This window comes from Etheostoma cragini, chromosome 22 (genome assembly GCF_013103735.1).
Source record: "Etheostoma cragini isolate CJK2018 chromosome 22, CSU_Ecrag_1.0, whole genome shotgun sequence".
Taxonomy (NCBI): Eukaryota; Metazoa; Chordata; class Actinopteri; order Perciformes; family Percidae; genus Etheostoma; species Etheostoma cragini.
In genome coordinates, this window is record NC_048428.1 from 14,761,618 (window position 1) to 14,787,664 (window position 26,047).

Below are 26,047 nucleotides of genomic sequence, written 5' to 3' on the forward strand. Positions count from 1 at the left end.
GGGGGTGGACCCAGAGGACGCAAACACATGATCAGTGTATCAGCGTTGTAATGCACTTATCTTCTGGCTCATCAGAACAACTCAATCAAAACATCCAGTGCTGCCATGTTAGCGAGGGGCTCCTGAGGGCCCCCCCCCCCCAAAAAAGGAGGGGCACATCGACCTCAATCAGTGAGGGTGATGAAGATGGTTGTGCGTGTGTATGCACAGCACCCGCACACAAACCTACAAGAATACGCGCGCACAAGCAGCAAGGTGAGGTGAAAGCAATTAGTGTTTCAGAGCTTGCCATGCATCACACATCAGCACTGATTGACAGCTGCCATCAAGAGAGTCTGTATATATGTGTGTGTGTGTGTGTGTGTGTGTGTGTGTGTGTGTGTGTCTATTTACTTGCAGCCAGATCCCCTCACTTCCACTCTTACAGCGCCTGAGCCTGAGCGAAACAAAGCTAGAACATTTCCAAAGCAAAGAAAATAATTTCCAATTCAAATGAGTGGGAGAGCAGTGGGCGGGGCAGGCCGCCTCGCCCGTCTCCTGCACCTCAGATGTTAAGGCGCTCATGTCGGACTCGTATGCAGTCATCTCACTGCTCCGCCTTCCCAGGGCGGACTAAGAAGGGACATTGGGCCTGAAATGCTTGTTAGCGTGGCGTTCTAGGGAACCAGACGGTTTTAACACTGCATGCCTGTGTTAGAGTGCATTATTAAATGTGAGGAAAAAAAGAGAGCGTGTCGGTGTGTGTTTCCAGCGTTGTTGCATTTGTGTAACCCAGGAAGTGATTGTGTCGGGGAGAGACGAGAATGTGAGTGAGTGAAGTGTGCGTTACATTATACAGCATGTGTTGTCCAAAACCATCCTCTCTCGTTGGATGCCCCTAACGAGAGAGTGGAACTGCGCGTGGCTTTGTGTGCGTTTGATTTGCAAATCAATTGGCCTCAGTTCACACTGATGAGAGTCGCACTACACACTTTAACTCACTTTCTCAGGCTCTAATTGTAGGGATTGGATTCTCTGCTTGTGGAGCCTTGGGAGGTTACGGCGCCCGTTTCCTGCTGCTGTCCGACACATGGCCGTGACCTCGCAATATCCATTATTCTTCGGAAACCGTTGCATTGGCCAGGGTACGCAGCTTGCATTGTCAAGCTCTAAATGTGTTGGCCAAACATAGCGAGTCTCAATCTGAAATGTGCTTCGAGACTTGCCAAGGGCTACAGGGGGAGGGGGGGCATGGGTTCTGAAGAATACTGAGTATTGCGAGGTCACGGCCATGTGTCAGACAGCGGACGGGCGGGGGGGGGGGGGGGGGGGGGGGGGGGGGGGGGGGGGGGGAATTGCAGCTATTTGCAAAATGAGGTAAATATTCAAACTTTTGAGTATGGGGTGCACACAGGTAACCAAGTACAAACTTAAGGGGACAAAATCTAGAGGGCATGTTTGAGTGCTATGTAACACATCTAAACGCGGCTTCCTGGTGTTAGATCTTGTAATTTGCAAAGTGGCACTTCTCAAGATGAATCCATCACAATACTTACCTCCAAATAACAGAAAAAAAAGTACCCCAAACCCACCGACCCACCCACACACACACACACACACACACACGGCGGTACCTCCACACCTAGCGACACAACAGTTTATCACTCTAATAGGATTCCTGCGAAAAGGGATAAATCTAAGTCTGACTGGGTGGTCGTTGCTTTCTTTGAAGTAGCCCTAGGAAGGGGGACTGAGGGGTAGAAACCTGCCACACTGAGTGTGTGATGTATTGCTCTCTATGTCCTTGTTATGAGGTTTATTCTGAGAGGCAAAAAAAACTAGGGCAGCGGAGATGGTTTGTTATCTGAACTATCTTTTCTTTGATGGGACGAGCGTGTTGCAAGCACAAGGCGTGTGAGAGAAGTGTATTCTTAGAAAAGAGGAAGCTGTCCCTTGAGACCTTTCCTCAAACCTGCCTCATGACCTACAGTTGGTAGTTATAGTTTTGACAAACAGTGCAGTGTTTCCAGAGGGTTCAAACCATGCTACATCTTCCCATGTATCTCCAGAGGTGGTAATGTTTGAAGGTGTAACCCACATTGAATTGCCAAAGAAAGCGGGATAATAAGCTGTGCTAGGCATCACTCCCAGACATGTGGACACACCAACCAAAGCACATGTGCGTTCAGGTAATACTTGACGCTGCCACTCACTCTGCTTGATCAGCCTTTTGTCTGCCACGAGAACATTCTCGGCGTCAACAACGATGACCTTTCCGTCCCGCGGGCCGACGGCAAAGTTGTCAAAGCTGACATCGAGCAGGTAGAGGGCAAACTCAAAGTCGTTGTTGGTGAGCTGCTCGGCAATGTCCATGAGCTGGCGTGCCAGGTCGACCCTCTTCTCCCAGGGTGCGTTGTAGAAGCTCCACAGCTCCTCGCCCACGTAGTTGACAGCTACCATGCGCCCACACGCTCCCAGGTACTTGGGGAACGGCCACCCTTCGTCTGATGGAAAGCTCTGGGAAGGAGAAACAGATGAGAACAGAAAACATTGTTAAAATAAGAAGAGACCGATAAAAGTAGGGTTGAAGAAGGCTCTGCAATGTAGAGTTGGCTGAAAGAAAAACCGAAACAGCCCATTGGCTTTGAAAAGCAAATGCGAACACAAATAAGGAGAACCTTCACACTGTCAGAAAATATTTGTTTAACTTGCACAGAAACCAGTTTAGAGACAGACGAGGAAGAAAAAGAACCAAGACTTCAAACACAAAGTTGCCGTGTGCAGCCCTGGGTCATTTTTGATTCACAATTCTAAGCACAAGAGTTGAAAATCTGCCCGAGGGTCACGTGAAACGAAGCCAGCACTGGGTATAAAGGATTACATTTAATAAAAGAAACGAGCCAGTTTGTGTTAAAGCCCCACAGCTTTGCGCTGATGTACGCTGCTACACTCAGTGCTTCCAGAGAACTGATCGGAGGTGATTTGTGGTAGCAGCAGTTAGCAGGGAAGCCTTATGTGTTGTGATGCAGCAGCAGGGCAATTTAAACTGCTGTATGATGCTGGCTAACCGAGTAAATTCAGTGTGGGCATGCTGACAAGAAATCCCTGTGTATTACAAGGTTAAAACTGATAAATATGACAAGGAAATACCGCAAGTAGGAAGTGCACACAGTGCTACACAAAAACCATAATCTCTCAGCTTTGCTTTGAGGTCAAACAAAAACATGCATCGTTGTCTGCAATCACTCAAAGCCAAGTGGACGCACACAAACACACCTTTTTCCCGTAGCCCACATGAGTTTCCCCTTCAAGTGATCATCTTTTAGATGAACCACCCCCCCCCCCCCCCCCCGCCGTAGGCCTCTATCTTTTACAATAAACCCCCAGCCATATGCTAGCTTAATGATAGCCCACATTTCCTATGTAACAAACCTCTCCACGGCTGCCGTTTCTGGCAGGCAGCCGCCGCACAGACAGAGAATCAGAAGTGCTCATGTTTCACAGCAGCCTCAGTAGCCCTCGCTTTCTGAAAGGCAATTGCGTCGGCGATATGACAGGGCACGCACCATGCCACTGCAGGTAAGGTAGGGAACTACTATGACTGTTATGTCTCACTTTACAATTGTTGTAACTTTATACTTCACCAGCTTTCATTTATGTAGTGATGGGTGGTTTTAAATATGCATGGCTGCTCTAACTCCCTTTAACAAATAACCTTAAAACATTAAATTAACCCTCCTCTTGCCGGCCACGCAGCTGCTTTCTCTCAAACACAGCAACTGGACCTGAGCCAGATTGAGATTGAAGGTGACAAAAAAAATTTAAAACAAACACTGCTTGATGAACCAATGGCTATGCAGCGATTTGACGGTTCCCTTTTGCAGCATTGACTAGTGTTGAGACATTCGTTCTCAGACACTCCTGAAACTATGCTGCTGCTGAGCTCCTTTATTACATTCCTTGACTAGGCCATAATTTGCTATATGTATTCAAGACCAAAGTGAAGGCTAAAGATGCCTTGCAATGGGTCCTAGACTGGACAAGCAACCTTAGAATCATTTTAAGGGTGACAAATCAAGATCTTTATGCAACAATGAGTCTTTTTATTTGATTTTTTCTACAATCTACAGCAAAACGGACAGTCTGACGTTGACAGTCTGCGTTGTAAATCTATCCCATAGGCGTATCTCCTGTTCCCATCCGTTTTAAGAAAGATCCACCACCAAGAGGGCAGGACAACGATAAGTTGCATCCAATGCAGTCTTTTTCAAACCCATTCCCTAAGGGGACCCAATCAATTGTGGGCCAGACAAAAGTCTGTCCAGGAAACTACTGGCTTCCAGCAGCCTGTCGGTCTGTGCTTGTCATCCATAGACTTGGCAACAATATACCCCAACTTCCCCAAAAACTCTTGGCTTAATAGCTGCCTCTATATTTTCTGATATAGCAGACTTGACACAAAAGGGAAATATGAGGAAGTAGATATGTCTTGAAAGTGAGAAAAGGTTCCAGCTCACTACGCTCCTAAATACAGGCTGGGAAGGAGACAATGCACGACTACGGAGATGTTGTGAGTCAATGGGCATTCCTAAATAAGAGATTTTAGGATTAGAGACTTTACAGGCTAAATACCTAAAATGGCTTTCTAATTTCTGAAGTTGGTAGAGACAGATTAGCTTGAAGCTGGATCATTTGGGGGTACATCCCTATTAGGCCCGCTTCCCTTTGACCCAGATTCAAACCTCCGATCGCTTTATGTTGCTGCAAATCTAAGCGGCTCTTGGTCTTGTTGACAAAACTTAGCCTGTCCAATTTTACGGCTAAACCTGCTTTGTAAAAAACACCATCCTCCCACACTCACCCCTTCAGGGCGGATGGATAAATGTAGGGAAGGGGGTGGTGGTGGTGTGGAGACAGAGAGCAAAAGAATACGATGGAGACAGCAAAACAGAAGAGACAAACAGAGTGTCTTTCACTTCTCCGCTCCAGTAGACAGGAGGAATAAACCAGCAAAGACCTGCCTGCTAAACACATCTCTCTCTTTGTTGTCAGGTTGCAGCCTGAATGGGAGCACAAGTAGAGCGACGGCAGATGGAGGGGAGGGAGGGAGGGATGGCTGATGGGAGGGAGGAGAGGGATGATTGCCCAAAGGCTACTTTAAGACACTGTCAATGGCTGTTATGAGAACATCTTTGCGTCTGTCCGACCCTCGTCCGTGAGTCTTAACATAGACGCCGTTCATTCACTGCTCTGACAGGCTCATTGCACTGCGTCAACTACAGACGGCTCAACAACTCATGCCCATTTTTATGAGCTTTCCATTTTTAAAATTTCATATGCAATAAGTATAAAAGGTGAGAACTACTGAACAGTGTAGGCAGACACATGGAAGTGGTCACATGAGCTTAGGATTCATACTCCTGTAGCTGAGCTTGATAAATACTCCACGTGTCCTACGAATCATTCTCCCTTAGCGCTCTTTAAACGGTTACTCTGCAGAAGTCATTAACGTCCGCAATGAGGCATTGAGGTGAGGGGGGTGGACGAAATAAATTGGAAAGCTCACCCTAACACTACATCCACTGCACTCTTAGCAGATTTGGAGGTACTGTATGTGTGTGTGCGCGCGCTCTCTTGTATGTGAGGGGACTGCACAGGTAGTGAATTTTACCAGTCGTCTCTCGATGTTATGCCATTGAAAAAAATGCTGAGGGTGCAAAATTGCCAATCTCACAACTCAGCAACTTTTACTACTTTAAAAATGGTCTTATCACTTCTTGTTCCTGTCATTGGGAAAAAAGAATCCTTTTATCTTCTGCTTAGCAAAACCCTCAACTTAAAGAACTTGGCGCCAAATGCTCTTCTTATTTTCCGAACACATTTTTCTGTTAGCCGTTCTCGCAGCGCTGCAGAAATAATTGAGCCTGGCTCTGGGGACAATGAAAGCGAGGGTGGAAAACAGACCAAAACAGAATCGTTTCATTACAGACGACCTCACACTGACTTCTAGGCTCAAGTCTAACTAATCTAATCTTAAGGGTTGTGCCGGTGAACTACAGTACCATTGACTGGGGAGGGGGCGGGGGGGGGATGTTTGTGCTTTCCACTCTCCTCCCTGTAATACAACAGACACACTGGCAACCTCTTGGGGGAGAGATTGGAGTGGGCTGAAATGAAACAGGGCCACAGACAAATGGGCAGCCTCTGGAGAAGAGGATGAAACGAATGGAGCGAGAGGCACAGCAACACACACCTGCGTCCTGACATCTGCTGACAAAGACATGCCCTTCTACTGGGCCACTCAGGGGAGGGCGTGTGTGTGAGTGTGAGTGTGAGTGTGTGAGAGAGAGAGAGAGAGAGTGAGTTCGAAAGAGGCTCTTTGTGCGCGTTTGCATGTGTGTTTGTGTGTGTCTATGTGAAACTGTATCCAAGTGCATGTGAATGAGAACATGCAACGTGACCAGGGCTGATAACAACCCTCTATTCAGAAGCCGAGTAAACATGAGCGACTCCCAAGATATAGCCTTGGCCGGTCCGCAAAGAACACTGGTCCATCAAACACACATGCACAGACACACACCCCCATCACAGTGTTTATGAATGCAGGATTTAAAGAGAACCAGTTGCCTTCATCCTGCAACCACAGCTATTTACAGCAACAACAAAAAAGGAAATTAGTAGTTTGCCACAGAGGTGTTTCATGTGTGCAGCTTGTTAAAGCCTGGAGCAGGGTGTGGTGTAAATTCTCAACATTTTCTGTCCTCAACTAAATCCCTCCGCATCATAGCAAACAAGTCGGGACAGGACTAGTCAAGGTAAGAAGGTAAAGCGTGGCGGACTGACGCATTCAGTTAAACACAATAACCGCAAGTAAAAAAAACTTTAAACCCTCATGTTGCAAAATGAACATTTTTTAGCCGCTTTATCAAGTGGAGCTTAGGGCATTAAGAAGGAGTGACCTCTGCTCCACGAGGCTAGGGCTGCGGAAAAGGACTTGTCTTTTTTTCTCTGTATAGCTCTCCTGGTGACCTCGCGTGTCAGGAGGATGTGTGGTGAGCCCCCGTCTGGAATTTTGCTGGCCATTTAAGTTTAAAATCCAGTTGGTTAGTTCGTAGCGAGAGCTCAGGCCCCACAGGGGAGCGGGCGCTAACTCCTCATCCTGGCACACATGGCGCTATCCCTTTCTTCTCTTTTGCTCTTGTCTCCTGCTGCTGCTGCTGCTTTTCCTGCTAACCCCGCTTCTCCCTCTCTCTTTGTTCCACCCCAAAAACCTGCAATACAGGACAGCGATGCTGTCGGTTCCAGACATGGAAGACAGGTAATGCCTAGTCAGAGCACCAGGCTGAGGAGGGAGTATGTGTGTCTGTCTGTAGAGGAGAAAGAAGAGTAAAGGGAGATGGAGACTGTGTTTCTGAATTTAGCATTGGCCCGTCCTCTTTCTTTACCAGACATGCGGTTCAAAGAGTGCACAGTCTGTGGAGCTGGCAGCAGTCTTGGGAAACAGAAAAAGATTTTTTTTTTTTGAATGAAGACAAACTAGAAAGGACTGCTGTGTTTGTGTGTGCGTATGTGTGTGCGCGCACGCATGCGTGTGTGCACAATGCGCTCAGGTGAGACATCAAACCAAGGAGGTCAGGTAGATAGATCAAGTAAGACCACGTACAGTTGGCTTGTGCAACGGGAAAGTGTGTGCACATGATTCAGTGAGCTCTGCCATGCATTGATAGAAATGGGTTAGCTCCATCTTTGGGTTCTGCAGGCCTCTGCTCTATGGAGAGAGAATGGGAGCAGGAAGAGGAATGAGAGCCGAGTGCAGTGCAGCTTAGGGTTGCTAGTATACACTCCGCTGATAGCTGATAACCGGAACCCTTTGCCGACCTGAACCTGAGCCACTGCGCAGAGCCACCTCATAAATCCTCACCACTGGAAGACGAGGAATGTATTAAGTCACAGGCAGTGGTGTTGACTCAGTCTAGGTGGTATTGCTGCCCACACGGTCGCGGAGGAACCCAAGTGAATCTTGGCCTTAGACCTGAGGGCTGTGGGTTTCAGGCCTACATCAAGGGATGTGTATTTCAGAGCAGGCGCCAATTATTTTTGGGGGCAGCCGAGGAAGTAGTGAGCAGGGAGACACTGACCCTGCAGTCTAAAATCTTTGACGAACAGGGCAAACACCTAGATATTCTCTAATGCTCAACTAACATAATACAAGATGAGACTAGTTTCAAAACATCCCACCCTCCAGTTAAAATAAAGTTGTTTTAACAATTTAAAAGGGTGACTTGGGTGAAACAAGCTGATGTGCAAAGGGGACACGGCTGAGTAAAGAACCACTTGTTCCAGATCCATGTTGGCCATCTTAAAAAGGGGCCCAGGGAGAGTTGTGAATGGGGGTTAGACTCTCCAGCGTTGCAGAACTGGGTCTTCAGGAGCTGGGCATGAGGTAGGTTGGAGGGCGGGCTGTAACAGTAGGGAGATGGGGGTGGGGGTTGAAGTCTAAAAAAGGAGCTTGTGGGTGGGATAAGTGAAGGAGTGTTGGGGTTCAGCCACAGGCATTTACCTAACCAAACACAGCTGCCATGCATGTGTGTGTGTGTGTGTGTTTGGACAACGGTAGAAAGAGAGAAAGGATTATGGTAACACGAGCGGCTGGCTCATTCAAATGGGGGAAAACACTACAAGGCTCACACAAACCCTCCACTCCCCTCTTCCTTCTCCCCTTTCCACCAGGGCCTCCATGGAGTGACGACAGCCAAAAGAGGGGAGTCAGGCCCAGATAACTCCCTGTCTTATCCTAACAGGATTCAGTCTGTACACAAAGGCCTATAAGAATAATGAAAGGGGGTTTGGGAGCACTTGAAGCAGGGTTAAGCAGCGTACACAACCTCTTCTCTTATGTGCTAAGAGCGTCGCAATCCCCCAGACCCAAAAACAAAAGGTTGTAATCACAGACTAGCAACTTAAATACTATTTACCGGTGGACCTCAGCCACTGAGCCGGCCTTAGAGACAGAAGGCTCTCACTTAAGCTGGGCTAGCATGCAGCGTCTGTTATTAAATGAAAAGAAATTAAACTAAAAACAAAACAGGCTTTGATCCTCTTTGTAAAGAGGCATGACCCAGAAAGCCAGACCATGAGATTGCATGAGTTTTTCCTGCAAAGACAATATAAATGCTCAAACTCTGTGTATCCTCTGTCCACGCTTTACCCTGCTCAGGGCTTTTTTTATTATACAATATTGTAGAGATTTTATATTGTTACAGAGCTGTTTTATTGCAATGCATTAGATTGTGAAGGTGTCTCTGTTTTTCTGATTTTTTTTTTTTTTTTTATGTATATTTTATTTGCCAAGCTGTAAAGATAATTGCGTCGGTGTTACAGATAAAAACTAATTTCTTCTCCGGGATCGTTGTTTACCCAGCCGCTTTGTTTAATTTAAAACACGGCAACACCAATTCACTATAATTTTTTTAAATGATATAGTTATACGATTGTCTAACTCCTAGCAGGTGTAGGCAGGTTGCACATCTACTTATGATCTAATTAAATTCATTTTCATATCAAAAAAATATATCAAGGCTCAGTTGCTCACAGTCGAATTACCACCTTTGCCTTCCTTTGTGCCAAGAAGACCTCAGAATTTATACTATTTACTTTGGCTTAGCATCCCAAAGTGGATGAGCATCGTAATAGATTATGCACAGCCTCATTAAATCAACAGCATACCAAAGAGGCATCCCCCCCATTTTAAAGATTCAAACAAGCTGCTAGTGTGTTTGCTCAAAGTGCTGTGAATGTTTACTTTCACATTTGCATTCAAATGCAGCTGTCAAAAATCTTAGGAGGAACAGGCGATAAGGTCATCCATCTAATCTCTCTCATCCGTCGCTTCTCCGATTTAGTATCCGTGTCAAGTCGCCCGTGTTCTGGGGGGAAAAAAAGGCGGGGTTGCGTGAGCAGTTCATGCCTTCTGACGACCATGTCAGGTGAGGACGGTGTGTTGACTGTGGAAGGTGGGGAGAGGCGGTAATAAAAGAAAAAAAGAAAAGAAAAAGTAAGAGAGAGGGGTGTCGGGGAGAGCACAGATTTGAGTCTGGAGGAGACGACTGAGTTAACCCCACAGCCCTGTCACATCCTATTCTCAGCTTCACTGAGCAAGACACGGCTGAGGACCAAAAAGGGTGCAAGCACAGTCACATGCTCCTGGCTAACTCACAGAGCTTAATGATATGGAAGGGAGGAACAGGCTAAATCGAACTAATTTAAGGTTGGGCCAGATGTACTCCATCAAACACAACCATCTCTCGATGAATCAGTGAGTCATCTAGCCGGAAGGAGAGAAGCCAAGGATGGCAAATAAGCTTCCAGCCGGGGAAAATGAGAAGAATGCATTTACCTCTCATTCGACAGGTTACTGCCGAATGAGAGGTAACATTAAAACAGTATCAAGTCATTTCTCTGGTTGGCAAAGAGACAACACAACTAGATTTATCACAGTAACAGAAAAACCTTTCCGGGCCAACTTATCTGTGAAATGTTAAAAATAAATAAAAAAATAAATCAAAAAAAGGTCCAATGTTATGTGGACAGGTTAGCTGAAAACACAGAAGAAATTATTGAATGCAACTAACTTCAGTTCGTAAAGTAACAACGTGTGAGACGGAGCCTGTTGGACCTGCAAAAGATGTGACCCATGGCATGAATATCACAGGCATGAATATCATAGCTCATAAAAATGCAGCGCAGTGACGATACAGACATTTCATACACACAACGTGTGTAACTCCGCTGACCCGCCATTCGACCCGTGCTGAAATGAGTCAGCCGTCTCTCTGTGAGTAGAGTCCGTTGCACTCGGCCTCTCTTCCCGGCTCTTTTAAAATCAGTTATTGTTGAAAACAAGTGAAGGGGCTTTCTCAGAGATACATTTAAAAAAAACAAAAATTCTACGCTATTTATTTCAAACAGCTATTTTACAGGTGTTGCAGCTTTATGTCTATACAACTATAATAATATGGATGTGAAGGCTGTTATAAATAGCCTATGTGACAATACAATTTATTTCGGTTAAAAATCAAATAATCGTGATCACAGTGTTGATCAAAATAATTGTGATTATCATTTTGGCCATAATCCTGCAGCCCTAGTATGGACCATTGCAAAAGGATTTTCTTGTTTGGCTGTCGTCATTTTGCCCTCCAAAAATATTTATTCCTCAAAGGCAAATTGTCTTCAATGTGACACAGGAGTGGGGATGGTGTGTGTGTGTGTGTGTGTGTGTGTCTATCAGTGAATGCTTGTTTACCAAGAAGCACACAGACAACGCATTGTTGGACAGAGCCGAAACAACACAGCAGATTGTTTCCCACTGACAAAGAAGGTCTAGTTTCTCATAGTGAAACGGGGCCGATTTACTGCCTGTGGTTTCAAAAGACTGGAAACATAAGCCATTGTGGGAGAAAGTGCAGCTCACTGAGCAGACAGCAGAAATGTGTTATCATTAATGTTATTATTCTACTGTACAGAGGAAAGAGACCCAAAATCCACAGACTGTCAAACAAAGACAGTAAGAAATAATTTACACCAAATATGGCAAATGTTTTAAATCATACACCCAGTAATACTGGCTTATCCAACTTACTGAAGAAGAGGTGACTACAACCATAGATATAGTGCTATATCTATAGCTACCACCATGCAAAATGAAACATTGCTCTAGGCCTGACAACAAAGCAGCATGATAAATAGTTGAAATACGGATCAGTTTTCATTAAATAACTGGTCATAAAGCTCAGCCCACATTCCTCTACCTTTTGTTAAAACCAGTCCCCAAGCAGTAGCGCTCACCTCTGACAAAAAAAAAAAAAGGTGTTTTAGGACAGCACGTCTCCTATTCAATCTCTATAGAGGCAATTAATTCTTTATGGTCTACTGCTGCCCAACCTCGTGTATAGGGTCCCTCGGTCTCTCAGCACATTTTCTCCTCATCTTTTGAGTTCAGTGATGCTGATGAACAGTCAAGGCACTGTGAGCCTCTGAGATGTCTGGCACATTTCCTTTGTATACTGCCCATTCACACAATTCAACTACAACCTGTTCCCACTTTTCTGGTGCACACGCACCCTATAGGTCTTTCTTATACTTGCCGCAGGTCACAAGTTCAGCATGAGATCAACAATTTATGAGAGGGACGTGTATGCCTTATGTGTTGGTGTGCAAGATAAGGATTGTGTCTTTGTGTGGGGGGGGAGCGCACACAAGCGGAAGGGAAAATATAGAAGCAAATGACAGACAGAAGAATGACAAATTGAGAAAGAAAAAAGGAGAAAGGGAAAGGAGTGCAAGCGAACACACAAGGCTAATCAGATTTTATAGATTGACCGGACTAAAAGGCTGATCTCGCCTTTTGTCCTCTGAAATGCCTGGAGGTGTCCGGTCCTATGTCTGGGGGGTCTATCTTGAAGGTCAGCATAAGTTATTGAATGTCTACATGGGCCATGACCATTGTTGTTCTGACTAGGCCAATGCTGGACTCAAATTGAAATTGATTGGCTGATTCGAAATCATTGAGGGAAAAGGAAAGGGACATATGTTATAACGTCTGCTTTGACATGCAGGATGACAGAATAGAGAAGGGTTGTAGTTTTACACCTAACCTGGTGTCAAAGCAAGACAATTTAAACAGGCACACTTTGGATTTTGGCAGCATGTACCAGTTACTCTATGTCCAATTAAATATGTCTAATGTTGCCGCACAATATTATAATTAGACCAACTGTTGGGCAAATTTCAAAAATGCGGGGCACAACCTGTCACATTAGCATCAAAACTAAAGGCTTAAAGCAACAATGTCTTGGGTTTTGTCAGTTCATCAAGTCGTAAAATTTAAATCTCGGTTCTAGGTCAAAACCTTAAAAAAAATAAAAAATAAAAATAAAATAAAAAAAACTTTTATTTTGGAAGAAAATTGTTACCAATTCCGCTTAGCAGCCTGTAAGAGATCCCTCCCCGTGCTGTCTCCCACAAATGAAGAAAATCCATTGGACATAGATGTATATTCGAATTAAAAACAACTTGGACCATTTACAGATGCATTCTTCAATAATTCAAACTGCCCTACATTTAGTGTTAAATATGCAGTATTGCCGCCAGCCAAAATCTCTCATCTTTTCGGAGGCCACAGTTCTTAAACCCTTCTATAATCAAGCAGGGGAATATGTGTGCACCACATAGCGGACGCGTAGTCTCGGTGTAGCCTAGAGTTTAGGGGAGGGTGTAATGGCTCGTCTCAGATGTATGGAAGAGGAAGGACAAGGAGGATTTCCCACCCTGTAATTTACTGGGAACTTTGTGGGCCAACACCCTGGCCTGATGTGTACTGGTGCTCGTATCCTCTTTGTAGCAAAGATAATCCAGGAGCTGGGACTTAACAACAACTCTGAAAACACCTGGTGCCACAGATCAGCTGACAGACCTCTTTATCGAGATGCAATATCTTCTTTAAAAAAAAAAAACAGTCAGACACACACATACACACACAGTTCAAACAGACACAGTACCTGTAGTACGAGCGGTTCCGGGTTGAATGCCAGGGTCATCAGCAGCTGCATTCTCTCCGTGTCTTTGAGGTTCTTAAGCAGAAAGCTGCCTGAGTCTTTGGTCTCTGCATACCTGCGGACCACGCGGTCCAGCAGCCTCTGAGAGGGGCAGTGCACCAGGTCTGACCAGCCCTCCACCACCTCTGGAGTAAGCAGGCGTACATCACCGTTGATCCGGGCAAATTCAGTCTTGTACATCGCCTGGATGAGGTCACAGCGCGGCCGGCCTGTGGCCCTCTTGCAGATTTTCTGGTCTATTTCGGCCAGCTCCTGATTGGAGCCGAGCCGTTTCAGCACTACGCGACGGGTGCCCTCCCTGGGCTCACCGTACTGAGCAAAGTAAACATTCTTGACATTGAAAACGTCTAGGAATCGCAGGCGTCCCCAGGTTTCAAAGGAAACCTGGCCGTTCATGAACTTGCGGCACCAGCTGGTGCCAAAGCAGGCGGGACACTTGTTGAGGTTGATGAAGCGTCTGTCGGTGAGCTCATTCTTCTGGAAGGAGGCAAACAGGCTGTGGGTGTTCATCAACAAGATGACAAACAACCCAACAACCAGTAAGAGCTTCAGACAGCGGTACAGGCGGCCAAGTTTGAGAGGCAGGAAGCGCAGCATGATGGGGACAAGGCCGGGGCGGGGAGGGGGTTCTTGAGGGATAGGGAGGAGGAGGAGGAGGAGGAGAGGTATTGAGATGATCGTCAGGGAGCTGACCTCAATGCCTCTCCGTCATGATGTACTGGGTAGCTTCTAGAGCAGCAGGCAGGGGCGAGGTTGGCACAGCTGCCCCGTGCCAGTCTCTGGCAGAGGCCAGTGAGTCATGTTCTCCCTTCTTGGCGTTTCTGTGCAACTTCGAGCCAGCAGGCCTGAAATCAAGCAAAGAAATAGAGATTGGGGAACTCATTACATCAGAGAAAATCAAAAAGCTACATTTCATAACACGGAAAACATGCAGTGGAAAAGGTGGATCTAACAGTGAACTGAACTTCCTAGGGAGTTAAGTAAATGAGTTTCATTTTTTCTTCTCAGTTTTTAAAACTTTCTTGGCAGCAATAGAGGTAGAAAGCAGGTTCAGGGCACTTTCACATTGGAATCACTTTTCAGACCAGGAAGCTCAGCCCTTTTTTTTTTTTTTTTTTTTTTTTTTTACAGTCTGGGACTGACAAGTCGGATCGCCGGTTTAATGATTGGTTGCCGCAGGATGACATCGGGTTTCGTTTCTCATAAAGTTGAATCTGACATTTTGCTACAGGCCACTGCATTTTCTCCTGGTTTTATTCAAAATGAATGGGAAGACTTGCGTTTGACAGACCGACTAACGACTGCCTGTGTATGTGAATGCAAGGGCTAACATCCGACACCTCTCAGAAAACCCAAAAAGCACTTTCTCTGGCATCTGAAATTGTCCCACAATTTTTAATTGCTTAGGTTATTCGAGAGATATCATTACTTTTTAAAAACCAATGAGATGGCCCACAGCCAATTCAATAACCCTGTCTGTGTGTCTGTCTGAGCTCTCTCTTTGGGAAATCATTTCTTATATACTCCCCAAAATATAAGAAAACCAAATAAAAGCTAAAGTTGGATAATGTACAACATCCTCTCCTAGTATAAATAAAATGTGCTGCCTCGCGAGGACGATTACTCAGGGCTCTTTCTTTGCCGCCACAAAAGTACCATCACTTTTCTTTCAATGCACAGCAAAATAAAAATCTGCCCCCCCCCTCTCCCCCCTCCTACACTTCTTGCTTCAAATGGAGAAATCTCCCTTTGCATTGTGAAGAGAGCCATGCTGTGCGTAATTTAACCTTTGATCAGAGTTGCCCTGCTTCGTTTTAATCAAGCTTTGAAGTTATTTCTTTGAAAATGGTTGGTGTCACTAAAATAACGTCTGTAGTTGAGGGGGTGAGAGAGAATCTGCGAATGCCTCCATTAGGCATGATGTCAGCAGAGAAGGGAACGTTGAGAACGAAGCAAGGAAGAAGGACGACAATATGGGCTTAGAGTACACAAAGAATGGTTTCAGGGGGCTCACGAGCCCCCCGTAGTCTGCCCGTGATGAAGCCATGCTAGACCCTCCCAATCAGCTTTTAAGCAATGAGTTTTTTTTAAATCTTATAAGTCGCTTTACAAAAGACAAAGACTCAGGCCATGCAAATTAGCCATCCTCAATTAAAGCTCATTAGGACATGCCTATTAGGACAGCTGACTTGAGAGGGCATGGCTAACGAGAAGGCACACTAGTGTGATTAGCGTGTGTGTCGATGGGTTCCTTGCATTTTGCTTTCAGATCGAAGTGGCTAGGATCTGGGAAGACACGGGGGCTCGACGCGGCCACGACCGCGCTGGTTGTGTGACAGGTGCGGTTGTGAGAGATGTGCGGCTGTGGTGTGTCAGATAAGAAGCTGAATACACTAGTTCTTACCTCACACAACTGTCTGAAAATATCTTGAGCAGATCAGGCCAACTTCACTAACATATACCGGAACATAGACCATATCCAAATAGGGGAACTACAACCAGCTGCACTACATACATTAATACACACACACACACACACACATATTTTATATTCTCACCACACATCTAAAACTATAATGTGACTCAACAGTGAGCATATGCTTTCTTCATTGTAGCATAAAGAAGATAGGGATAATAAGTTACTTTACATATTATAAAATAGAAGCAATCTTAAAACCTTTTTGAATGATGTCTTAAACCAATTAGTTACTTTAAATCATAATGGCCTTTATTCATTCATTTTATAATGATAATGAACAGTCCAATAATAAAATGGTAAAGGTTGGCTTTGCAAATGATTTATTTAGAGGACACATTTGGAATATACTACTTCATTCCCACCTTAATCGGAGATATATTTTAGAAGCAAAACAAATATAAAGTACAAAAAGATACTTCTTTGCGCATTTAGCATGAAACAACATTTTATTGGGCAAAGCTAAATAAAAGAAAACTGAAGGTCCACATCACACTGACAAAAATGCCTCCAGTGTTGAAATAAATGAACAATAACCAAGTAGGCCTAACCTCTCAGCCGACCCAATGAGAACGCTCAAAAGAACGCCAACGCAACAATTTAAAAGTGTCTGGGAAGAATTCATTCAAATTCTACAAGGGAATCATATCATAAAATAGAAAAAAGGTGTATTGGAAGATGGGAAATAAAGAAACAAAGTCTGTATAAAGAACCCCCCAAAAACAACAACTTCAATAGGAGCCAAAAAGGAAGGATGTTTGCCTTGTGCCTTCTACTACAGGAAGCCGATTGCTTGAGGGGGAAAACGGAGTATCCCGTTGCTATAAGATCTCAGTTCAGGTGCTCTTTAGCATCTAACACAGGCAGATATAACGTAACGTTAACCAGGCCGAGAAGACGATCACCCCTTCGTCCTACAGAGAAAGCAACGGAGAGCAAGGGCAAGCCCCGGACAAGACCTGGACGCCGTCGAGTGCTGAGAATCATGAGCTGGTGGCTGAAACACAGGGAGAATACATAGCTCCTTCCTCCTCTCCAGAGAAACGGTTAGGCCTCAATTACCTATGAAGCGTTACATGGATTATGTCAATGACCGTACTAATTGCTGAAGTGAAAGACACACACACACACACACACACACACACTCTTTAGTTTCTGGTAATGAGAGACAACCAAAGTGTTTAATTGCTAAAAATGTTGACAATGAAATTCACAAATCTTCCAATGGCTTATCCTTGATCCTGCATTTCAGTTTACCATAAAGCAGAAGAGTATAAGAATTGAAATACCGTTTTTCTAGCCTGCTGCTACTACAAGCAGAGTAATAGCATGAATAAGACCAACACATTGCGTTTTATTAGAAGAATGAGTGGTATTTTTCCCCTGGATATTTCCCCCCTGGTAATTAACCCACTAGACTTTTGATTTTGACTTGAATTGTACACCTGCAAAACATTAATTAAATGAAATAAAAAGCCGGACAGGCAGTGAAAAAAAAGCAGACTGTATCAAGCTCAAGGTTGCCTACTTAGGTTTTTGACAAGGGTAAAGTTCACTCAGAGCTCTAAATTAAAGCAAGATGCTTTGTATTCTAACACAGATGTTACTCACCGGCACAGAACGGCGGGGAGATTTAAAGCGGTTTTATTTTGGATAAACCTCATTGTGCCCACCAAAAACGTATGTTTAAAATCAGCCGCTCTCCTCCTTTCCTATCCCACAATGCCCTTGCTCCTTCTGCGAGTAAGAGCAATGCACAATACCATGAGGAAAACCCTGTTTAGAGTGAGCGCCAAATTACCTCTCATGTTACACAGCCACTGCCAAAACTGGGGTAATAAAGTTTTTCAGCGTACTCCGTCTACAAAGTACTGTGGTGAGTGCTCCAAAAGAGAGGCAAAGAAAAGAGGACAAATCAAAGGATGCCTGACTCCTCATGCATGGGAGATGAGTCCCGCATTCAAAATGTTCCAAGTTTGGCAGATGTTGAGAGCCGCAAAACGGCTCATTACTGGGACAGAGAAGGCGCACGATAAAGCAATAGGTCCCATTTTTAAAACTTTTAAAGCTTAAAAACAGAATGACAAAAGGTTGACAGAGGAATAGGACATCGTAATAACCTAAATAGTTCAACTTTTATTAACTTAGATTTTGACAGAACATCCCTGATAGGAAAAAAGGGGTTTAAAAAGAAAATGGCCATCTTGAACAATCTTTTCCACAGCTCATTGTGTAAAGCTGGTCTCTGATAATGGTGTACGAGGGCAAAGCTACTCTCGGGCTAACCCATTTCCTTCGCTGCACCCGAGGCTAAACTTCATTATGATATAATGAAGTCAAGCCACACATGAACATGCTTGATTAATTCCACTGGAAATGCAAAAAGTGAGTGCAAAGAGAAAGTGTTGAAAAGGACTGGAATTCAGTAGATGGGTTGGAAAAATAGAAAGAAATGGAGAAAAAAAAATATATACAACCGATAGCTAATGGACAGTGAGGTGAGAGAAACTGAGTTATTGCTCTTGTGATGCAAATTAATGGAAAGAGATCACTAAAATACATAGCAGTTCTCCGTCTCTGAATGGATGCACACATGAACACGTCTGCCTACGGTGAACACCTGAATTACCACCAAGCCCTACTCAAAGCAAAAGGAAAAGCCCCCCCTTCATTGCAATGCGCGGTTCTAGCTTGAGAGAGGAACTACTGTTGCCAAGGTTATCGACTGAGGAAGTCAATAATGTTTGATCAAAAAAACATTCAGCCACAGCCGGATTGTCTTAGTACTGCAAACACGTAGACAGTGATGGATAGATAAAAATGACAGTAACATTTGCATCCCTAATGGAAAATGGACTCCTCAGAATATAAACACCAATTAGCAGTATAGCCACATGGAAATGAGTCCATTCATCTCTGGCGCAAACCAAACTGTACAGGTTTTAATGACAACATCAAATGGTATCTGCTTTGCACAAAACTGATGCAGCAGAAGGAGACATGCTCCGGATTCCTCATCTGATAACATGTTTTTGTTTAATTTAAACAGCTGCACCTGTGCACAAGCCAGCATCCCACTGAAGAAGTTTGAAAAGTTGTCATACATATAACATCTCATGTTAATGCCATTACCCAAAAACAAGTGATCATCCCAGCGAAGCTACACTAGGATTGATTAAACAAGCTGTCAAAACAAGCTTCACTTTAAACAAATGGATATGTTTAGAGTGGGAGAGGAAAATGAATTACTTGACAGTCATCTTATTTAATTTAAGGTCACTCCTGATGTAGCCCCATCTGTTGGAGAAGATGTTTTATCCAAGTTGGATTTGGGGAGTTTTGAGGTCAAAAACTGAAATTTACTTCCCCCGTGGGAGCTTTTAGGCTACAATTACAAGCCGTTCCCCTGCTGAGCACTGACAAACATTCAAATCAACCACCAGCAGAAAGTCTTCCGTGTATGACTTTTTACTTTCATAGCTCCCTTGTCGACTAACCTTGCAGAAAAGCTCCACAATTAGTCTCCTGTTATGGGAAAAATTAAATCGAAACCGCTTTTCTATTTATTACACTGTAAAAATAAATTCCTAAGGACTTATTGTAGACTTTCTCTGAACAGTTGTGGTAATCTATTTTTCCTTTGAAGGAATCAAGGGCAGAAGTTTGCAAAGAGCCTCCAATCACAGAAGTCTAATAGTCAAGTCAGTTTAGCTGTTATTGCAGATTACACTTGTTTTCTACGCCTGAGCCTATATGTCTGCCAGCCATATTAATTCAAATCAAGCTGGCCAAATGGAGACTTGTTGAGGTATATTAATCTGAGTAGTCAAAAACTACAGTACTAAGTCAATAGGAAGCAATGCAAAAACATGTTTAGTTGAAGAAACAAACAATTTAAAAAAAAAGTTAATGTCTCAAGCAAATAAATACCTTTTTAGGGTTACACCGATGTTGCTGCTATAATATATGTTCTGCACACAAATGACCAAAGGAAGATAAAGATTTAAAAGACAGACCATTGCAGTTTTGTGCATTCTGTTATTTTGCAGTCGTCATTAAGTTGTGTATCGATACGTGTGATGGGCATGACTAATCTCCAATGAAAGAAAAAAACTACAGACAAGACAATGCGACTAATTATAGGACAGGTAAGGTACTAAACGCTCATTTTGAGATGCCCAAGATAGTTGTGTTGTAACAAATAACGTCCCCAGCACCTCGAATTGTAGTAATATTAAACCTCCTGTCCCATGTGGGCATCTGATAAGAGAGTCGGTTTCTAAAAAAACAAAAAACAACGTCGAATGTAACTTAATCTTATCATTTCATCGTGTCTGGTGGTAGAAACGCACGTGTTCGTACGTTAGTAACATTACATACTAAATATAGAAATTTGTTAGAGTTTTTGTTTGTTTTTTAGCCAATGAATCAATCGGAAGCTGCTAGATTTTCTTTAAAAAAAAAAAAAATCAAACTGCCAATTCATATAAATTAAAGAATTGGTTCAATGCAAAGAGAAGAAGAAAACCTGAAACAAACCTGTATGCCTTTCCTCTCCGGTTGTGTGGTAGTGTAATGCTTAGCGCTCAGTTGAAATCATTCTTTAAAGTTGCGGCTACTTACGAGGTGGTCGGCGGATACTTGAAGTCACCGCCGAGAATAACTACAGACGGTAACCGACAATAACAGCCTTCGCAAAGATCGACGGAGATCTCTATAAAGCAAACTCACAAGGGCTTCCAATTTCTAGCTCCTAGGTATTTAGCCAGTTAGCCTGCTAGCTGCTGAAATAAACAGTTGGGATGTCGAGTCTTAACTCTTCATATACCGGATCTTTCCGACCGGACGACGCGGTCCTCTTCACAAAGGACAACCGCGTCTGTGCTGTGCATTAACGTCCATATCTGCCCGCTTATCAGAGGTCCCTTTGTGGTCACAGAATTGCCTCTTTTCTTCTTCTCTCATGAAGCGGCTCACTCCTCTCCAACACCACAATGGGTTCTGTATCGACTCTTTTCAACACCAGCCTCTTTAACCTTTACGACACCCGCTCTCTGTTTACGGCAGTGGTTGCTAAGCGAGTATTCTAATATTGTCTTGTCTGGAACACCGCCCCCCAGTGCAGAGTGCCTCCGTCAGCCCTAAAATTGACTTTTGATGGAAGATACTATAACATAATCTGTGAAATAAACGTTATCTGACATTACCGTGCAATGCAACTTCATGTGATGGAAAGAATGGGAAACGGAATCGCTAATGTAGGTCTAAACATGTTATTATCTATGGTGTACAAAATGTTAAATGCTCTGAATCCTGGTTATGACGAGACCACCCTGCAAAAATAAAGTGATTAAGACAAAGGGGATGCAAAGATAACTGTTCATGAATATGTAGTTAGGTTGTGTGCCTACAAAAGCAGCCCCTGGATTTCTTTATCAGATAACGTAATCAGTTGGAAAGTTAGACTTGTCAATACAACATGTAAAAGGACCTGTGGGCCTTTTTCAACCGTGTTAAATTCAGTTTTAATTTCACATCCTCGGGGACACATAGGCGACAGGCATTTAAAGGTGTTTACGTCTTTGTCGTTTTTGTATTAGAATCAAAGTAGCCAACATTAAAGATCACAATAAGTCATTACAACCAAAAGACTATTCACTAAATTAATTGCTAATTAATTTAGGCTCATCATGACTGATTCGAAGAGACAGCGATTGGAGATGACTGTCCCAGCCTCTCGCAGTAGGCTCCTACCGGGTCCACGTGCATTAGTTTGCATGCACTGCCATCTGCTGGAAAATTACAGGCTGACACCTGAACTGAGATGCATTTAAGTGCCTATGGAAATACTGAACTTCTTTTAAAGCAAAGTAAATAAATAGCGACATAAAGTCCGTGTCAGTATTTGCTTTTACATGGCTAACAGGCTACAATTTGTCTTTCTAAAACCATGGTTAGACCATGGTTAGACCTTGTCCAGTTATTATATCCAGTTATTAGGCTATCTTGTCCCTTAGACTATGTTTCTTTGCTCTTGCATTTTATATGCAGCACGCTGATCCCCAAATGTCTTAATTACGCCCCACGCGTATAAGAGAAAAAAAACATGTCCCATCAACTGTAAAGGTAGCATGGGTGCACGAGCGTTGCTGATGCGGATGTGCGGATGTTGCTGCTGATTTGAACCGAAGTACAACCGTTTCCGAAAAGTTTGACTTCGGCTTTGAAGATGTCGGGCAAACAGGACAAGAGTTCAAAATTGGGACTCGCAGTAATTGGCTTGACACTTGTAACCATTCTCACTGTGTGGAAGTTGAAACGGTTTAAATACAGACTTATAAATGAAACTGGCGGTGCTATGTTTTATGGTAAGTAGACTTAGCAAATGCCAATTTAGAGTGAAACGTTAGATTACGGAAGCCGTATATAACACTTCCTGAACGCAACTCTTAGTTGAGTAGGTATAATATCAGAATGTTGCTCAAATAAAGCCAATTTTGGTCACAATTTGTCGAATTCGTATATTTGACTCAAGCAATATTTAAAAGTTTACAGTGTCACCGTTTTTTTATTTCTATGGTTTCATCAGTATAGCGACATGTAATATCAATGCTTTTCCTTTGTGTGGTAGGCTACATTTGCAACCTTATTGTCTGCTTCTTGTCTTTTAGCTTTGTTTGGGACTGTTATAATAAGTTATGTTGTAGTTGTTTGGGACTGTTATAATAAATTATATTGTAGTTGGTTGGGACTGTTATAATAAGTTATGTTGTAGTTGTTTGGGACTGTTATAATAAGTTATGTTGTAGTTGTTTGGGACTGTTATAATAAGTTATGTTGTAGTTGTTTGGGACTGTTATAATAAGTTATGTTGTAGTTGTTTGGGACTGTTATATTAAATTATATTGTAGTTGTTTGGGACTGTTATAATAAGTTATGTTGTAGTTGTTTGGGACTGTTATAAGTCATTTTGTAATTTGGGTTACTTTAGTAGCTGCTTAATGATTTATTTAATTCTTGAACATTTTTGTAATATTTTTGACCGTTTTCATTCCAGCAGCTCTGTCTTTCTTTATTCTTCTGAAGGCATGCTTGTGGGTTTAACAGTGAGATGCTTGTCATCTGACCGGGGAGGTCATGTGGACGATATGGAAACTGTGTGCATCTGCGGTGGTCTTAACAGCACTCCTCACATCTTGACGGTCAACATCACATCACACTTTCACTGTTTTAGACATGTTGGGAAAGTCAACCAACGATGCCCACCGATCTCAACCCCTCATACGGTAACTATGGCAATTGGATTTGAGATGCATTTCAAATACATGGTACAAAGGTGAATTATTAGCATTGATAGTGGCTGCATGTTGTGACACAACATAGCCTGTAATGGGAAGATAAACAACTTGAATATCATAATTGCGGTGTGCAAACAATGCCCCGTACAGGATGCTTTTTTCCCCCAACTGATGAAGTTTTTGTTATTTTATATATATTTCATCAGTTGCATCGATATTTTGTCCCTTGTGTATGCTGTGTATGGGTGTTTACAACAAAAGTCTCCTCGAATGGTGAATGGTGCTTAGTTATTGGTTTTCCTCAAAATGACTTACATGGTCTGTTTGTTGTTAGGGAAGCAAGAGACTGTTGCTACAGAGAGAAATAGGCCAACGGGAGCTATTCAACCAATTTGAAGGATTTATTAAGCAACAGGTAGGGGAGATTACATTTTTGGTGTGGTTCTGGCAAAAAAATTAGAAGACAGCTAAACCCAGAAACCAATACACAGACTCTAGCAGAGCAGATAAAACAGAAAAGGTCTGATACATGAACACAAAAAAGCTTTTCTATATACTTACATTTTGTTTAAAGTATGTTCTTGCACAACTGCAAACATAAACTGTAAATACAATTAGAAAAACAAATGTATATATTTTTTATTCTCAAGACATTTTGTGTCTTTGAATGCATCATTTCCATAATGAGATACTCTTAAAGTAATATTGGTATTGCTCTGCACTGGAGCAAAGATGTGAGATTGAGTTACGCAATTCCAACAGGCACTGAAGCTTTTTCCTCTTAGATAGAGATAGCCATCACAACCTGTCACACAGCACATGGTAATGGATGGAAATATCTACCATCTGTTATAAACTGAGAGGAACTGTGATACTGGAAACAAAAATTCCAAATCACAAAATGCTGTGCATACTGTATATCGAGTTTTGTTAATGCAGTAGAGAAACACTGCTGCTTGGGATTTGATGCTGAAAGTTTAATTAAGAAGTTTATAATTCTTGCATAAAAAGTCTCAAAAGTGACTTTAGTAATGAAATAGCAGACAAACAATGCATAAAGTTTCCAGTTGTAGTTCCAATGAGACAAGCTGTAGACAAAGCGGGAAAAGTTATAGTAAACCAGCATAGTAAGCATTATAAATGGTTGGGGAGGTTCATGCCTTCTTCCCAGTCATTTTGGACGGTCATAGAAAAATCTATTCCTGGTGAAGGGAGGGTCAAGTCGATTTTGACTAACGATCCCAAAACTCCTCCGGCAGCCCCTTATGCTAAAAAAATAAAACAGTCCTTAAGTAGAAGAGCCTAAACCTTGACATGGGCACTTTTGCCGTTAGTATTACTGTTTTCTGCATTGCTTTCATATTTCTTTAGCAATGCCATCAGAGATATTTGTCATATCAAAGTAACTGACCAATGATCCAGGGATTCAGCCACACGATGAACAAGCATGAGGAAATGTGAAATGAGCATATTGGAAAATGTATTTCTTAATCTCAGAGTGATATTTCAACCCGAGAGAAAGGGGGGGAAAAGTGAACCTTGCAAATCATCCAGGCCAAGTGTAACTCTTTGCTAATGGCTTGGACTCTTTGGCCCCTCTGAATGCTTGGGTCTCATTAGCAATCCAGCAGAGGCAACCACAAAGGCCATTACATTGGTTGGACCATTCTGTGTAGCGTTCATGCCATTAAGCCTGATACATATGGGGACCCAAGCAGGGGGAGATAAGAATTGCATTGCATTACTGAGTCCATTATGTGCCACTGGGGAGTAAAGCATTAAAGTTTGTGGTCTGATTAAATTTAGTGCTGCTAAGCTCAAGAGGCAATTAGTGTATACAACACACCTCCATCCTCAACTCTGTGGTGCAGGTGGCCCTCAGAATAAAACCACTAGCATATGCATAATTTATTGATTACAGTGTCTTTATTAGTCTCTGCTATACCATTTTGTATTTGTCATGGGCAGCCTGCACTAATGAAAAAATACATGTATATTGTACTGCATGGGTAGTAACGGCCGTTAAAAAAGTAATTTATATTTTGCCGGGTGATTGTAGCAGAAAGATAAGAGAAATGTGTAGCTCTGGCAACCATTTGGAGTGTAAATTACTGAGAAAGCAGGGTGGCTCCTCCAGCTCTACAGGGATCTTTCCAGCATCAGAAATGCTAATTAAAAAACATGGAATCTTCCATGTATCTATAAATGTGTAAATGTTCACCAAAATGCAATGTGTCCTGGAAGTAGGACATTTGCAGAGGCAGAGCTATTTTCATTTGTCCAAATATTCATGCTATTTAGGTTGCTTCAACCTTTTGTCTGTTTAAAAAAAGCTAAATCTCCAAAGGGCTGGGACCAATGCCCTAGTACAGCAAGCATGATCACCACATCCCCGAAATTTAATTAAATTAGTTTAATTTTGAGCAATTTAATGAGACCTGGTGGGATGTAGGAATCGGGGAAAAGGTAAAAGTATTATGATCTGAATGGAAAATTACTGCTGTTTGATCCTCCGAATGTAACCACAATAGATATAAAAAAAGATTAAAGGATGGAGGACATGAAAGGCTACGTTTCTCAGTAGCTTGTGTTGCATCATGTTGACTGGAATGAGAAACGGACAAGAACGCGCACGGTTTGTTAAGAAAATAACCTTGCCCTCTGGTTACTGTCTGTGC

General features: G+C 43.0%; 2 protein-coding genes across 5 annotated transcripts in view; one reads left to right on the forward strand and one right to left on the reverse strand.

Moving 5' to 3' along the window:
• The window catches only part of dipk2ab (divergent protein kinase domain 2Ab), a 22,521-nt gene extending 1,423 nt beyond the window's left edge, over positions 1-21,098 (reverse strand). The window contains exons 1-3 of one of the 2 annotated variants that reach the window (XM_034862204.1): positions 20,900-21,098; positions 13,539-14,440; positions 2,193-2,496 (exon numbers count right to left, since the gene is read on the reverse strand). In XM_034862204.1, the coding sequence (XP_034718095.1) occupies positions 2,193-2,496; positions 13,539-14,192 (958 nt within the window). In that variant the 5' untranslated portion in view covers positions 14,193-14,440; positions 20,900-21,098. Of the gene's footprint in view, positions 1-2,192; positions 2,497-13,538; positions 14,441-20,610 lie in introns of both variants that reach the window. The other variant, XM_034862203.1, reaches the window with a different exon arrangement.
• A 1,139-nt stretch (positions 21,099-22,237) lies between these two features.
• Positions 22,238-26,047, forward strand: part of LOC117937802 (sodium/hydrogen exchanger 9-like) — a 58,967-nt gene continuing 55,157 nt past the window's right edge. For 2 of the 3 annotated variants that reach the window (XM_034862016.1, XM_034862018.1), the window contains exons 1-2: positions 22,238-22,439; positions 23,158-23,357. In XM_034862016.1, the coding sequence (XP_034717907.1) occupies positions 22,301-22,439; positions 23,158-23,357 (339 nt within the window). In that variant the 5' untranslated portion in view covers positions 22,238-22,300. The remainder of the gene's footprint in view (positions 22,440-23,157; positions 23,358-26,047) is intronic. The other variant, XM_034862017.1, reaches the window with a different exon arrangement.